The sequence below is a fragment of the Periplaneta americana genome, chromosome 16, assembly GCF_040183065.1.
Source record: "Periplaneta americana isolate PAMFEO1 chromosome 16, P.americana_PAMFEO1_priV1, whole genome shotgun sequence".
Taxonomy (NCBI): domain Eukaryota; kingdom Metazoa; phylum Arthropoda; class Insecta; order Blattodea; family Blattidae; genus Periplaneta; species Periplaneta americana.
The window spans coordinates 88,907,952-88,921,803 of NC_091132.1; the positions used below are offsets into that span (position 1 = coordinate 88,907,952).

Genomic DNA, 13,852 nt, shown 5'->3' on the forward strand with positions numbered 1-13,852 from the left:
AGGCCTTGGAAACAGACTGCTCCGCCAGCTCCAGTTGGATTTCTTCATCCGACAGACCTTCTAAAGAGCTCGTAGTAATCACTCCTCTCGTGGTGTTGAGAGAAGAGTGACGCTCAACTTTAATGGGATAAGAACCAAGTAACTTCGCTTTCAGAAGGGTCTCACTTTGCTTAGGACTTAAAGTTTCAACCAGAATACTTTCATTTCGAAGGCGAGTAGCATTTCTAACCTTACCAATCATTGCGTCGAGAGCGCGTTTAATATAGAAGGGACTGATATTTTTCATCGTCTTTCATTCCCGTCAATAGTTAAACTCACAAATCTCGGAGGCAGCATTTTCACTGTAATTTTATCCGGGTCCAAATCCATGTCTTCATTCAATTGCACTTTTTGTTTCTTCGGTAATGAAGAGGGAGGAGGAGAGCGCGAGGACATTTTGAACTGGCCCCCCCTACGGAACCGTCGGCGTCAGCCTGCCACCGTGGGGCCGAAGGAAAAAGACACCAAGATATTCTTCGCGGTCTGTGCCGGCCGTGGGGACCCCCCCCACAGCCCGATCCCAAGCAACCCACTTCACGCAAGTTACCCTTCAAACTGGTCATTACATACCTAACGGCAAGTTCTGCACCAGAGGCGTGTCGCAGTTTGATGCCCCTACCACGGGAATAACCGCCCGTGGCTCCCCACTCTACACTGAACACAACCGCCAGACTACTGCGGCTAACTCCGACCTACCCTCCCAAAGCCGGAGCAATCCGAGAGCGCACGCAGCTTCAGGGGACTTGTGGTTGATTACACTGCGACACCCATCAGTCAGCGGTAACACGTCGGAGCGACATATCCGTCCCGGCGAGCGGAGTCGGTCACCGGGACGCCTAAATCGCCCCGGACCCCCTGGGGGGCTCTACGTGAGTGTACTTGACCTCTGGTCCGGGTTCGGCACCTAAACTTGCATATAGGGGCAGTATGAAGGGTCCACTATTGCTTCGTTGCTGGGCGCCCTGTCGGGCCACACAAGTTGGAAGTCGCGCTCGAAACCGTGGGACAGGACCACGGAGATAGTAAAGATCCTCTCTGGTGAGACGGGAGTTATAAACCTAAGAACCTTAACCTAATAATGAATATAATGAACTAGAAGAGGAAGAATAATGTAGCCTCACCAGGCATTAACAAATCCCGTCGTGGTGGCGGACGTGGCGAAAACTAACAGCGGGGATGGAGAGGTGAATATGGCTGTGATGATGTGGTGGGCGTTCCGCATGCAATGGTGACCGGCGGAGAGAAATAGAGTGATCAAAAAGACGAGAGAACGAAAAGGTTTGGTTGGTCATAACACGAAAAATGATCGAAAAGAAGAGCACGAGGGCCAGCATTGCACCCCCCGGTCACCAACTTGGAGGAACCCACTTCGACCGGTCCATCCTGTATACCAGTAGACACAAATGGGTATGTCTGTGGCCACATGATGGTTTAAAGATACTGTTGAAGATTTCTATTGATTTTTCGTATCTTATTAATTTCTTTGATACTTTATTTATACTGACAAAAAAAGTTATATCCTAAATAAAATTAAATGGTAGAGCACCTGACCGGAGAACAGGAAGTCGCAGGTTCGATTCCCGCTCGAGGTTGTGAAAGTTTTCTTTCATACCATGGCATGATTGTGACTATAATAGTATTTAAATTCATTAAATTCATTTACTTGGTGTAAAAATTTGTTATCTAAGCATATTTTATTTTGGACTGGATATTTATAATTTTATTTATATTTTTATTACAAACTTAAATATCTCATAGATCTACAACATTTACCTTTCAAAATATCATTCTCCACTATCCTTTCAACAGATTTCAGATCTAATGTAAGTCTTTTTATTAGTAGGAAAGCATTAATGGGGTTTGTTACAAATCTGTGAGCATCTAGTGAAGCTTCCTCATGTTCTCTTTCATGTAAAGTTGCCAACCTGCAAAAAATCAAATATTCCAAATAAATAAAACAATTTAGGTGTATAACCCATATCTTTTAAGTTGAAATAACTCACGAATAGGCTAAAACTCGAGGGATTCTTACATTAACTTGCTTGTGGAATGTTCGCCACAGAATCCCAGAGAGTTGATTTCTTGGGAAAATACACAGAACAGTTACTTGCCCTTGTTTTATGCTTTGAGAATAAAGACGTTTGTGGAATATGGAATAATAGTGGAATGGTATCCAAAGAAATGATGTCTCAATGCTGTCAAACATAAATTTTACCAAGAAATGTAAGCATTTTAGCCTGAATCTTTAGCACATAAAGATGATGTTCTACCCATTCTGCTAACAATGCAACAGATTTAACAGAGATATTAGTAGGCTATACTTACAAAATTATAATTTTTTTTTTTACTAAACTAAAAATTTACTTTTCATAAGTATTCATGTTAAAACATGTTTTATGTTTTGATTTTTCATAAGTCATAAATAAACAATATATTTTATTAATTACACATAGCCTTTAATGAGCTACTGTTTAATTCATATTGTATTGCTTCAATTAAGAGCAACAAAAGGATTTCACTGGCCTATATTAGGACAGTACATGGCCAATGGTGTAACTATCACCAGCCCAATGTATTAAATGATGATAACTAAGGACGTGAGAAACATGCCAGATATTATAGTTTGGTTTTAACTTCAACTCGCGTTTGTAAACTAGACAGAGCGACTTGTTTCGTTGAAATGTCTGTGTACATTGTTCATAAAGGCAGCCTGTATAAGGCAAATTACACACAATATCCTTTTGGGTGATATTCAAAAATAAACTTATAACTACTGAAAGTAACAATTTCATTTTGACACAATTTATTCTTGTACCCCAACATTTAATTTACACAATCAAGAATAAGTACAAAAACACAAAAATCAAATTAAAAGTACGGTAAATAACACTTTAAGCAAGGAAGCTAGAATAATAAATCAAGGAGTAAAGCAAGGCTGCCCAATGTCACCCACCTTATTTAATATGTATATAAATAACATTACCAAAAATTGGGAAGACGAATTGCTCACAAATTTTATGATTGACAACTTCCCATTTAGCACATTTACGCAGACGATCAGATAATCTTAGCAAATTCTGAAGACAATTTACAAAGAACTCTCTGCATCATAATCCATCATTAATTCCCGACTTACCACGAATATCGTCTGTAGTTGCATATAGATTGGCAACAGGCCATGATTGTTTGGCCAAACACCTGCATAGAATTGGAATATATCAGTCCCCTAACTGCCCATTGTACAACTCAAACCAAGAAATGGATTCGGAACACCTCAAAATCTGTGCTTCAGTGCCTGACCATGATAATATCTTTGAAAATATTGGAGTGCAAGAGGTCAAATGACTTTGTCAAACGCCTGGCATTAGAAAACAACAACAACAATTACAAGATAACAACAACATTTAGAAGATAGCAAAAAATTATAATTTGGAAATCTCTATAAATAAAACCAGAATCATGGCCTTCCAAGGAAAGAACCATATGAAGAGTACACGGAAAAAAGGGGTTAAGTCCAATTTTTATGAAAATGAGTTGAAGATACCAAGATGTAGTTCATTAGACACGCTTTCAGATGAATAAATCCAATTTTTAAGAAATGGGTCTGGTCACAGAGAAATTGCCATAGCAACATATGCTTTACAACGAGAGAATGGGTTAAGTCCTTTCACAACACGGAAAGAATGGGCCAAGTCCTTCACGTGCCAATTTACAAACCGCGTTTTTTTTTATTTTCTTTCTTATTGCAGCTGCATGGTAAATTAATGTGCATTGTTGACATTATATTTAATTTTCTTATTCATTGCTGTAAGCACGATAGTAGGTAGTAATAGCTCTGAGCTAGATGGTAGTGGAAGTTTTTTGTGCAAGTGTGTTGAAAGCTAGTATTATTAGTTACTGTGGTGGAGTGAACTGAAAATGGAAAATCTGGAAGCAAGCACAAGTAGTAGCAATTCCAGAAAGCGGAAAAGTTTTGGCAGACTTTCTGAAGCTTCTAAAAAACTTAAAACAATGTCCCATGAATTAAGAGAAGACTGTAGCTGCAAGAAAATGTGTAGTCGGGAATTCAGTAGTTCAGAAAAGTTGAAAATCATTTCTAATTTCAATCAGCTAAAAGATTGGAATGAACAAAGTAGTCATTTGACAGGACTCATTTCTACTGGAAACATTCAACATCGAAGACCTCGCAAAGATGAAAGTGAAGCAAATTTGCGTGACTATACATTTCATTATAAGGCGAGAGTAATCAGAAACGATTCCATGATAGAAGTTCCTGTTTGTCAGAAGGCCTTTCTATCACTGCATGGTATTACGAAGAAACAGTTAGAAACTATTAGAAATTCTTTGAAACTAAAAGGCATTGCTCCTGTTGACAGACGAGGTAAACATGGAAATATTGCCCATACACTTCCTCGGGAGGTAGAGAACAGCATCTGTGCTCATATTGCATCATTTCAAGGGAGACCTAGTCATTATAGCATAAAGAAAACCAAGAAAATGTAGTTAGTTAGTTAGTGGGGTTTAAAAAGGGCGCGTCAGCATCTATGGCTATTTGCGCCCTTATCTAAAATTCTTTACACAACAGAAACTATACAATAATCAGAATGCTTAATGAACTAAAAAACGTTGTCACGATTAAAACGAGGTACACAAATGCAGTTTCAACAGGGTGATGCATAAAACATTATAAAAAACTGACCTTAACTAATATTTAAAAAGAGATAAAATAACAATACAAATGCTACCATAAATAAATTATCTGGCTTATTTCTAAAATACTCGGATGCAAAAGGTCCGAATGTCAAGTTTGTTCAAAAAACTTATATATTAAATAACAAGTGTAACCTCCGGATGTAAAGGGTCCGGAGGATAATTAAAACGGGTCAAAAACTAAATCACCCTGTCAAGTCCAGTACTCGATAAAAATCTCAGGACTGCATTTGTACAATTAAAATCATTTCCAAGAGCGTCACGAAGATTCGGCCGAATTCCATATTGCCGACGGACACGGTCATATTTTCTACAATGTAATAAAAAATGTTCCACCGTAAGTGCAACATGGCATAGATCACACTCCGGCTGAAGCTCGCCACGTAGCAGATGGCCATGTGTCAGATAACAGTGGCCAATCCTCAACCGGGTGAGTAAAACTTCTTCGTGTCGTGACGCTCTTGTGGACGAATCCCAAACTCGGACAGTATTCTTTATTCTTCGTAATTTGTTTTCCTCTTGTGCAGACCATTCTCCTTCCCATTGCCACCATATTCTACATTTCAAATAATTTTGTAAGTCTTGCCACCTCTCGCGCCAATATACCAGAGTGCCATTCGTGGCACCATCTTTGGCTGCAGCATCTGCGGCCTCATTCCCACGAATTCCGACATGGCCAGGAATCCACACTACTCCAATCTCGCAATCAGAGCTTAGGAGTGTGTGGAACAGCTGCTGAGTTCTTAACACAAGGGGATCCTCTGAATAGAGACACTGCAAAGACTGAATGGCACTTAAAGAGTCGGAGCAGATTAGGTATCTACCCCGAGGTTGTCGAATTAAAAACAATAAAATTCTGTAAAAAGCATATAATTCTGCAGTAAAAACACTGGTATATTCGCTCAGTTTATATTTAAATATCTGTCCATTTGCAACGAAGGAGCAACCAACACAATCATTTACTCGGGATCCGTCAGTATAAACTAAAGAATAATTTGGATATCGGGATAAAAGTTCACTAAAACGAAGTCTATAAACAAAAGCTGGTGTAAAATTCTTAAAACTTTGGCTCAGGCTTACATCAAACATGGGGCGTCGCATAATCCACGGTGGAGTGGTGGTGTATTCTAGTGTGCGAACGGATGGTAGATCGACGTCGAGCTCAGAGAGCAGTTCACGGAATCGCACACCTGCTGGAAGAGGTCTCCGTGGATTTTCACTGTATCGGCCGTAAAGAGACGAATGATGGAAAGAGTCGAAAGAATTGTGCTCAGGCTGCGAGCGGAGTTTAACCGCATATGAGCACAACAGGACATTACGTCGCCGATACAGTGATGGTTCCCCCGCTTCACAATACAGGCTCGCTATCCGACTCGTTCGGAAGGCACCTGTAGCGAGTCGTATCCCATGATGATGGATAGTGTCTAAGAAACGTAGCTTAGATTTATTTGCTGAGCCATAGATAAAACAGCCATAATCCAGCTTTGAACGAATAAGAGAACGATATAGACGTAAAAGCACTATGCGGTCTGCACCCCAGCGAACCCCTGACAAAAGGCGTAAAATGTTTAAAGATTTTTCACAACGCCTTCTCAAATCACGGATATGCGCCTCCCACGTTAATTTATAATCAAAGATAAGGCCCAAAAACCTCGCAGTGTCTGTATATTGCAAATCCGCTCCATTAAGACGCAGTTCAGGATGTGGATGGAGTCCACGTTGGTTGTAGAAGTGGACACACTGCGTCTTTTGAGTGGAGAATTTAAAGCCATTGCGAAGAGACCACTCCGATAGCACATTGATGACCAGTTGCAACTGTTGACCGATAGATGGGAGGTATCGGGAACTGTAATATAGACTGAAGTCATCAACGTACAAGACAGAAGATACTCGGTTACCTACACAGTGGGCAATGCCATTGATCGCAATGCAGAAAAGAAGAACACTTAATACAGACCCCTGCGGAACGCCATTTTCTTGGGGATGTTCGTTAGAAAGTGTGGTGCCTACTCGAACTCGGAAATACCGCTCTGCCATGAACTTCGCAATAAACGTTGGCAGACTGCCACGAAGTCCCCAGTCATACAGGGTTTGCAGAATTCCAAAACGCCACGTGGTATCGTAAGCCTTTTCTAGATCAAAGAAGACCGCCACAAGATGTTCCTTCTTGAGGAAAGCATCTCTAATGGCGGTCTCCAGCCGAACAAGATGGTCTGCGGCGGATCTGCGCTTGCGAAAACCACATTGGATGTTAGATAATCGGTTTCCCGATTCGAGTACCCACATCAGGCGTTTGCTTATCATCTTTTCCATAACCTTGCACACACAGCTGGTGAGACAGATTGGCCTGTAATTGCCAGGTAAAGAAGGCTCCTTTCCCGGTTTCTGGACTGGAATTACAATGGCAGAACGCCAAGCAGATGGAAATACACCCTCAGTCCAGATTCTATTGTACATAGACAGAAGAAAGGATTTTCCAGCTGGTGGAAGATGACGAAGCATGCGGTTATGGATGTTATCAGGGCCAGGGGAGGTGTCTAGTGCCGCCTCCAGCTCCTCGGATGTGAACGGTGCATTGTAGTCTTCAGTGTTGTCAGATTGAAAATTTAGGTTTCGTTTTTCTGCAGTATCTTTGATTTTCAGAAATTCCGGGTCATAATTATTTGAGCTGCTTATTTGTGAAAATGTGGTAGCAAATATTTCAGCAATGTCTATTGGACTGGTGGTCGTTACTCCATTGTTTAGAAGGCCCGGAATTACAGAACTACGTTTCCCCATTATTCGACGGACTTTGTCCCATATGGTGTTAGCTGGGACGTTGTGTTTCAATGAACTGACGTAATTTGTCCAGGACGTCTTCTTAGCATCGCACACAATGCGACGAGCTTTGGCTCGAAGACGTTTAAACTGGACAAAATATTCTTGGGTCGGATGGCGCTCAAATTGGCGTAAAGCACGTTTGCGGTCACGGATTGCATTTCTGCAGGCATCCGTCCACCAGGGGACAGAGAAGCGTTTTGGCCTGCAGGACGACCGGGGGATAGATAATTCCGCTGACTTTATAACCACATTTGAGAAATGGTCTACTACGGAGTCCAAATTTTCATGTCCGTTATCATCGAATGATATGGACTCCGAAAATCCGACCCAGTCCGCCTTTTTAAGAACCCAGTTTGGAGATCGAGATTCCGCCGGACGTAAAGCGGACATACGCATTCGAATGGGATAGTGGTCACTACCATGTAGGTCGTGAATCACAGACCACTCGAAATGCGTGGACAAAACTGGGCTACAAATGGAGATATCTATCATGGAGTATGTACCGTATGCTAAGGAGAGATGTGTTGCTTCCCCTGAATTCAGGGTAACAAGATTTAGACGGGTACATACCTCTGCTATTTTATTTCCTCTGTCATCATCGGAATTTGAGCCCCATGAGTGGTGGGATGCATTAAAATCCCCCACTACCAGATATGGAGCAGGTACCTGCGAGAAAATGTCTTCAATGTCATGCACTGTGAAAGGTGTGTCTGGGGGTATATATACAGAAACTATTGAGAACTGGATGGAAGGTAGAGTGACTCGAGCGGCTATGCATTGATGTGGGCTGTTGATGTTGATAACAGAGGAAAAGATACTTTGGCGGAGAGCACAACCTCCGTTGGCACGAATACCGGCAAGGTGATCGTACCGGTGAACGTAGTATCTCGAGATACTTAGGGAGTTTTCGGGCCGAAGGTGTGTCTCCTGGAGACATAATATAGCAGGGTTTTCATGATAGATCAATTGCTGTAGTTCTGTATATCTGCTGCGTACACCGTTCACATTCCACTGTACAATATCAGTCATCAAGAGGAGCTATATCATGTTGATGGCTTAACAGGGGATCTTCTCTTCTTTTCCTTTCTATGGGAACATGATTTTGCCTGCCACTGCTTTGTCTTCGACTCCGGGGACTCACTTGCAGTTCGTCGCACTCCTGATCGCGATCTTGATCGAGGACGTGATCGAGAGCGTGATCTCGACCTGCCACCCGAACTAGGAGTGCGACGTTCTGGTGTTCTACTAGGCCTACAATCCTTCTCTGCTGTCATAGCAATGATTTTCTTAGGGACGTAAGGCCTGATGTCAAGTCCACAAGTGTCGTCTGACTCAGCAGTCTGAGTAGCGGCGTCTACATATGTCTGGGTTGCGATCTCAATTCGCTTCCCAGGTATGTTCGTAAGAGGTGGCGTTTGTGTGGTGGCATCGATTCCCTCTGTTGCTCTCTGCAGTACAGACGCATAGGAGTTTTCAGTTGCCTTCTTTTCTTTATCTAAAATACGCTTACGTGCCTCAAAGAAGCTAATATTTTCCCGGACTCGAAGCTCTGGAATCGTCTTTTCCAGCATATACTTTGGGCAGTTTTTAGAATTTGAAGCATGGTCCCCAGAACAATTCACACAGTGCTCGGCGCCAGTACATGGGGAATCCCCATGGTCTGCACCGCCGCACTTTGCACAGATGATATTGTTTGTGCAACGTTTTTGCGTATGTCCGAACCGTTGGCACCTAAAGCACCGCATTGGGTTCGGCACATACGCACGCACAGGGACACGCTCATAGCCAACAAAGATATATTCTGGCAAGAGAGACGTTTCAAAGGTCAGAAAGACTGTGCTCAGGGGTTCAGTCCGTCCGTCCCGCTTCCGTATTAAACGGTAAGCCTTGGACACGGACTGTTCCGCCAGCTCTAATTGGATCTCTTCATCTGATAGACCATCTAGAGAATCTGTATGCACAACTCCTCGCGTGGTGTTAAGCGAGGAGTGTCGTTCAACTCTGATGGGGTATGACCCCAGCAACTTTGCTTTCAACAGCGTCTCACTCTGTTTAGCAGATGCAGTCTCAACGAGGAGACTACCGTTGCGGAGTCGAGTTGCATTTCTGACCTTTCCAACGAGTCCATCGAGCGCACGTCTCACGTAGAATGGACTAATGTCTTTCATAGTTTTTTCCGTTCCGTCCAATGTGATACTGATAAACTTTGGAGGCGGCACTTTTACAGTAACTTTCTCAGGGTCCAATTCCATAGCAATTTTCGTCATATGACCACCAGTCGTACTTTCTCTTGTCTTATGTTTCTTATTACTTTTTTCTGAAGAAGGAGAAGAAGAGCGCGTAGAAGCCATTTTGAAACTGGCCCCACCTACGGAACCGTCGGCGTCAGCCTGCCACCGGGGGGGCGGAAGAAAAAGACACCAAAAAAGTCTTCTCGGTCTGTGCCGGCCGTGGGGACCCCCCCACAGCCCGATCCCACGCAACCCACTTCACGCAAGTTACCCTTCAAACTGGTCATTACACACCTAATGGCAAGTCTTACACCAGAGGCGTGTCGCAGTTTTATGCCCCTACCACGGGAATAACCGCCCGTGGCTCCCCACTCTACACTGAATACAAGTGCCAGACTACTGCGGCTAACTCCGACCGACCCTCCCAAAGCCGGAGCAATCCGAGACCGCACGCAGCTACAGGGGACTTGTGGTTGATTACACTGCGACACCCATACGTCAGCGGTAACACGTCGGAGCGATATATCCGCCCCGGCGAGCAGAATCGGTCACCGGGACGTTTAAGTCGCTCCGGGCCCCCATTGGGGCTCCACGTGAGTGTACATGACTACTGGTCCGGGCTCCGCACCTAGACTTGCATATAGGGGCAGTATGAAGGGTCCACTATTGCTTCGTTGCTGGGCGCCCTGTCGGGCCACACAAGTTGGAAGTCGCGCTCGAAACCGTGGGACAGGACCACGGAGATAGGAAAGATCCCCGCTGGTGAGACGGGAGTTATAAACCTAAGAAACTTAACCTAATAATAGATATAAGAATTAGAAGGGGAAGAAGAATAAAGCCTCATCAGGCATTGTTAACAAATCCCGTCATGGTGGCGGACGTGGCAAGAACAAAAACAGCGGGGATGGAGAGGTGAAAATGGCTATGATGATGTGGTGGGCGTTCCGCATGCAATGGCGGCCGGCGGAGAGAAATAGTGATGGAAAAGAAGAGAGAACGAAGAGGAGTGGTTGGTGATGGGACGAAAAATGGCTGAAAGGAAGAGCACGAGAGCCACCATTGCACCCCCCGGTCACCACTTGGAGGAACCCACCTCGACCGGAAGAAAATGTATCTACCTGAAGAACTCACTATTGTGAAAATGTACAAGATGTTTTTAGAGATGTACCCTAATACTGTAGCATCATAAGAAACATATCGTAAGATCTTCAATACAAGATTCAATATTTCATTCGGATTTCCTAGATGTGACACGTGCAGTACATGTGATAAATTTTCAATCATATCAAAAGGCCTGGAGACGCAGCTCAAGAATGCAACTAATGAAGAGGATAGATTAAGGTTGAAACAAGAATTAAGAAGAGAAAACACTGAAAATGAAGTTCACCGACGCAAAGCCGATACATTTTATGAGCAAAAGAGACAGGCTAGAGACAGGAGCAGAAAGCACAAAAACACAGAGGCAATCTGCATGGACTTTCAACGAAATCTACCATGTCCTAACATCATTACTAGTGTTGTGTACTATAAACGGCAGCTTTCTCTCTTCTTATTTAATATACATAGGCTTTCTGATAATGCTGCATTATTTTATGCTTATCCAGAGACAATAGGGAAAAAGGGATCGAATGAAGTAGCTTCTTTTCTTCACCACTATGTCACCATGGTACTTGATCCAGAAGTGAAGCACTTAGAAATTTTCTGTGACTCATGTGGGGGGCAAAATAAGAACTATACGCTCTTCAGATACATGCACTATCTTGTACACCAATTGAAGCATTTTGATTCCATTCATGTGACATTCCCAGTTAGGGGATATTCTTATCTCGAAAGTGACAAAGACATGGGTCTCATCAAAACAAAATTAAGGGCTGAGCTTCCAAGGGACTGGATGAATATCATTAAGGATGCGCGAGTGAAACCTTCTCTTTTTGATGTCGTGGAAGTTGATGATGCTATGATATGTGACTGGACAGATTTCTTGCAGTCAAGATACCGAAGAAAGTGTCCATTTCCATCTCGTATTATCAAGGAGATGAAGGTGGATCGGGAACATCCAAGACATCGGGGACATCACTCACCGAGACACATACAACTGGGGCTGGACGACAACTGTTGTAACAAATCCCACTAGACACCAGGTCCAGGAGCCACCACTTGCTGCAGGAGAGTTTATGTATCCATCATCCTGTTACGAGGGTGAGTTGTTTTATGTGTCTCTTCTGTTTAAGAAATTACTACTATTATGTTGTAAATTCATCTTTTGGTCTCATCACGTTTATACAAAGTGCATATATCTATTTTTACAGGACTGCTACCTATCTCCAAAGAAAAGTATCGTGATCTGTAGGAACTGAAGGTTTTTTGTAACTCAGAGGCCCAAGAATACTATAGTAATATTACCTTCCATCAGTAAATGTGTATTGATTGTTTGGAATAACTTTGCAATGGCAAGGCAGTAAAGAGGGTTGAGATTCCTAGAAAAAAAAAATTAGCAATCGCGTTTTACTGTTGCCTTCTTTTGCATTGTCATTACATTTTTATCTATGTTTTTGCAAAATAATATTTGAAACTTGAAACTGTTCATTGAAAAAAAAAAAAAAAAAAAAAAAAACATAAATTTTGGAACATTCTGTATGTTTGAAAATAAATTAATAAATAAACTGATGACAAGATAATGTTTTATGTTAACCCTACAATACTAAATTAATAAACTGACACATCATTTCTAGATTACTACAATATAAAATGTGAGATGACTAGAGAATTGGTGGACAGACAGATGGACTGACAGATATTATAGTAAGATGTAAATTGCACAGTGTTATTATTTTATATGAGGATTGCAGAAAAATAAGCATACACTGTGATGTACTACTTTCTAATTCTCAGATAATCAAATATAGAAATTATAAAGTTTCGAAGTTTAAAAATGCTCACCTGAAAAATTGATAAAATGGACTTAACCCCTTTTTTCCGTGTACTCTTCATATAAGATCCAAAATTGCAATCAATAATAATTGTATAGAACAAGTCAACACATTCAACTATCTTGGCTGCAATCTTTCTTATATGAACTCCAGGGACGTAGATGTTAAACTAGCCAAATTTCAGCAACTGTTAAGAACACTCAAATCAACTCTATTCAAGAAAGTTCGACCAGAAACAATTTTGAAATTCTATAAAGTTATGGCAGTCCCGGCATTATTTTATGGATCAGAGACATGGTCATTAACGAAAGGCCAAATTCGAAGAATAGAAGCTGCTGAAATGTGATTGCTAAGACCTCTTGCAGGATCTTACTCTTTGCGACCATAAAAGGAACGCTGACATCCGAGCAGAATTGAATATCACCGCCATTATGGATACTATAGCATCTTACCACAACAACTTGTATGAACATGTACTAAGAATTGTGCAAATCTGGCTTTCAGGTAGTAGCTCCCTGTAAAGCAGGTTGGAATAATTTCAGCCCATTTGAATTGTGTGGATATAAAGGAAAAATTGTGACGGTGTCGTGTATAGTTCCTGGGGTAGCTCAGTCGGGAGAGCATTCGTGCACTAAGTGAAGGGTCCCGGGATCGATATCCGGCCCCGGAACAATTTTTCTTGAAATTATGTATTAAGAATGCCCAACAATAGATTACCCAAGAGACTATTGGACTATACACCTCATGGAAAACGAGACATCGTAAGACCAAGAAAGAGATGGAAAGACCAACTTTCTTCTGGAAGTGGGACAGGCCAGGAGGCCTAATCCAAGACTGTTATTTATGATGATGATGATGATGATGCAAATGTTCTAAAAAGTATGAATTTGAGCCTCATGCCATTTATAACTGTGATGAAACTGGTATCACTACAGTTCAGAAATCTTGTAAAGTGACAGCTGCAAGAGGAAAAAAACAAGTAGGAAACTGACACTGGCAGAACAAGGATCACTGGTTACAGTTTGTGGTGCAGTAAATGCTGTTGGAAATGTTATTCCTCCATTTTTTATCTTTCCTAGGTGCAATTTCAAGGATTTCATGCTTGTAGGGTCACCAGCAGGC

The 13,852-nt window shown here is 42.1% G+C and overlaps 1 protein-coding gene across 3 annotated transcripts in view; it reads right to left on the reverse strand.

Moving 5' to 3' along the window:
- The window catches only part of LOC138690937 (prolyl 4-hydroxylase subunit alpha-1-like), a 265,004-nt gene that overhangs the window by 71,552 nt on the left and 179,600 nt on the right, over nucleotides 1-13,852 (reverse strand). For all 3 annotated transcript variants that reach the window (XM_069812510.1, XM_069812511.1, XM_069812512.1), the window contains exon 2: nucleotides 1,813-1,964. In XM_069812510.1, coding sequence (XP_069668611.1) covers nucleotides 1,813-1,964 — 152 coding nt within the window. The remainder of the gene's footprint in view (nucleotides 1-1,812; nucleotides 1,965-13,852) is intronic.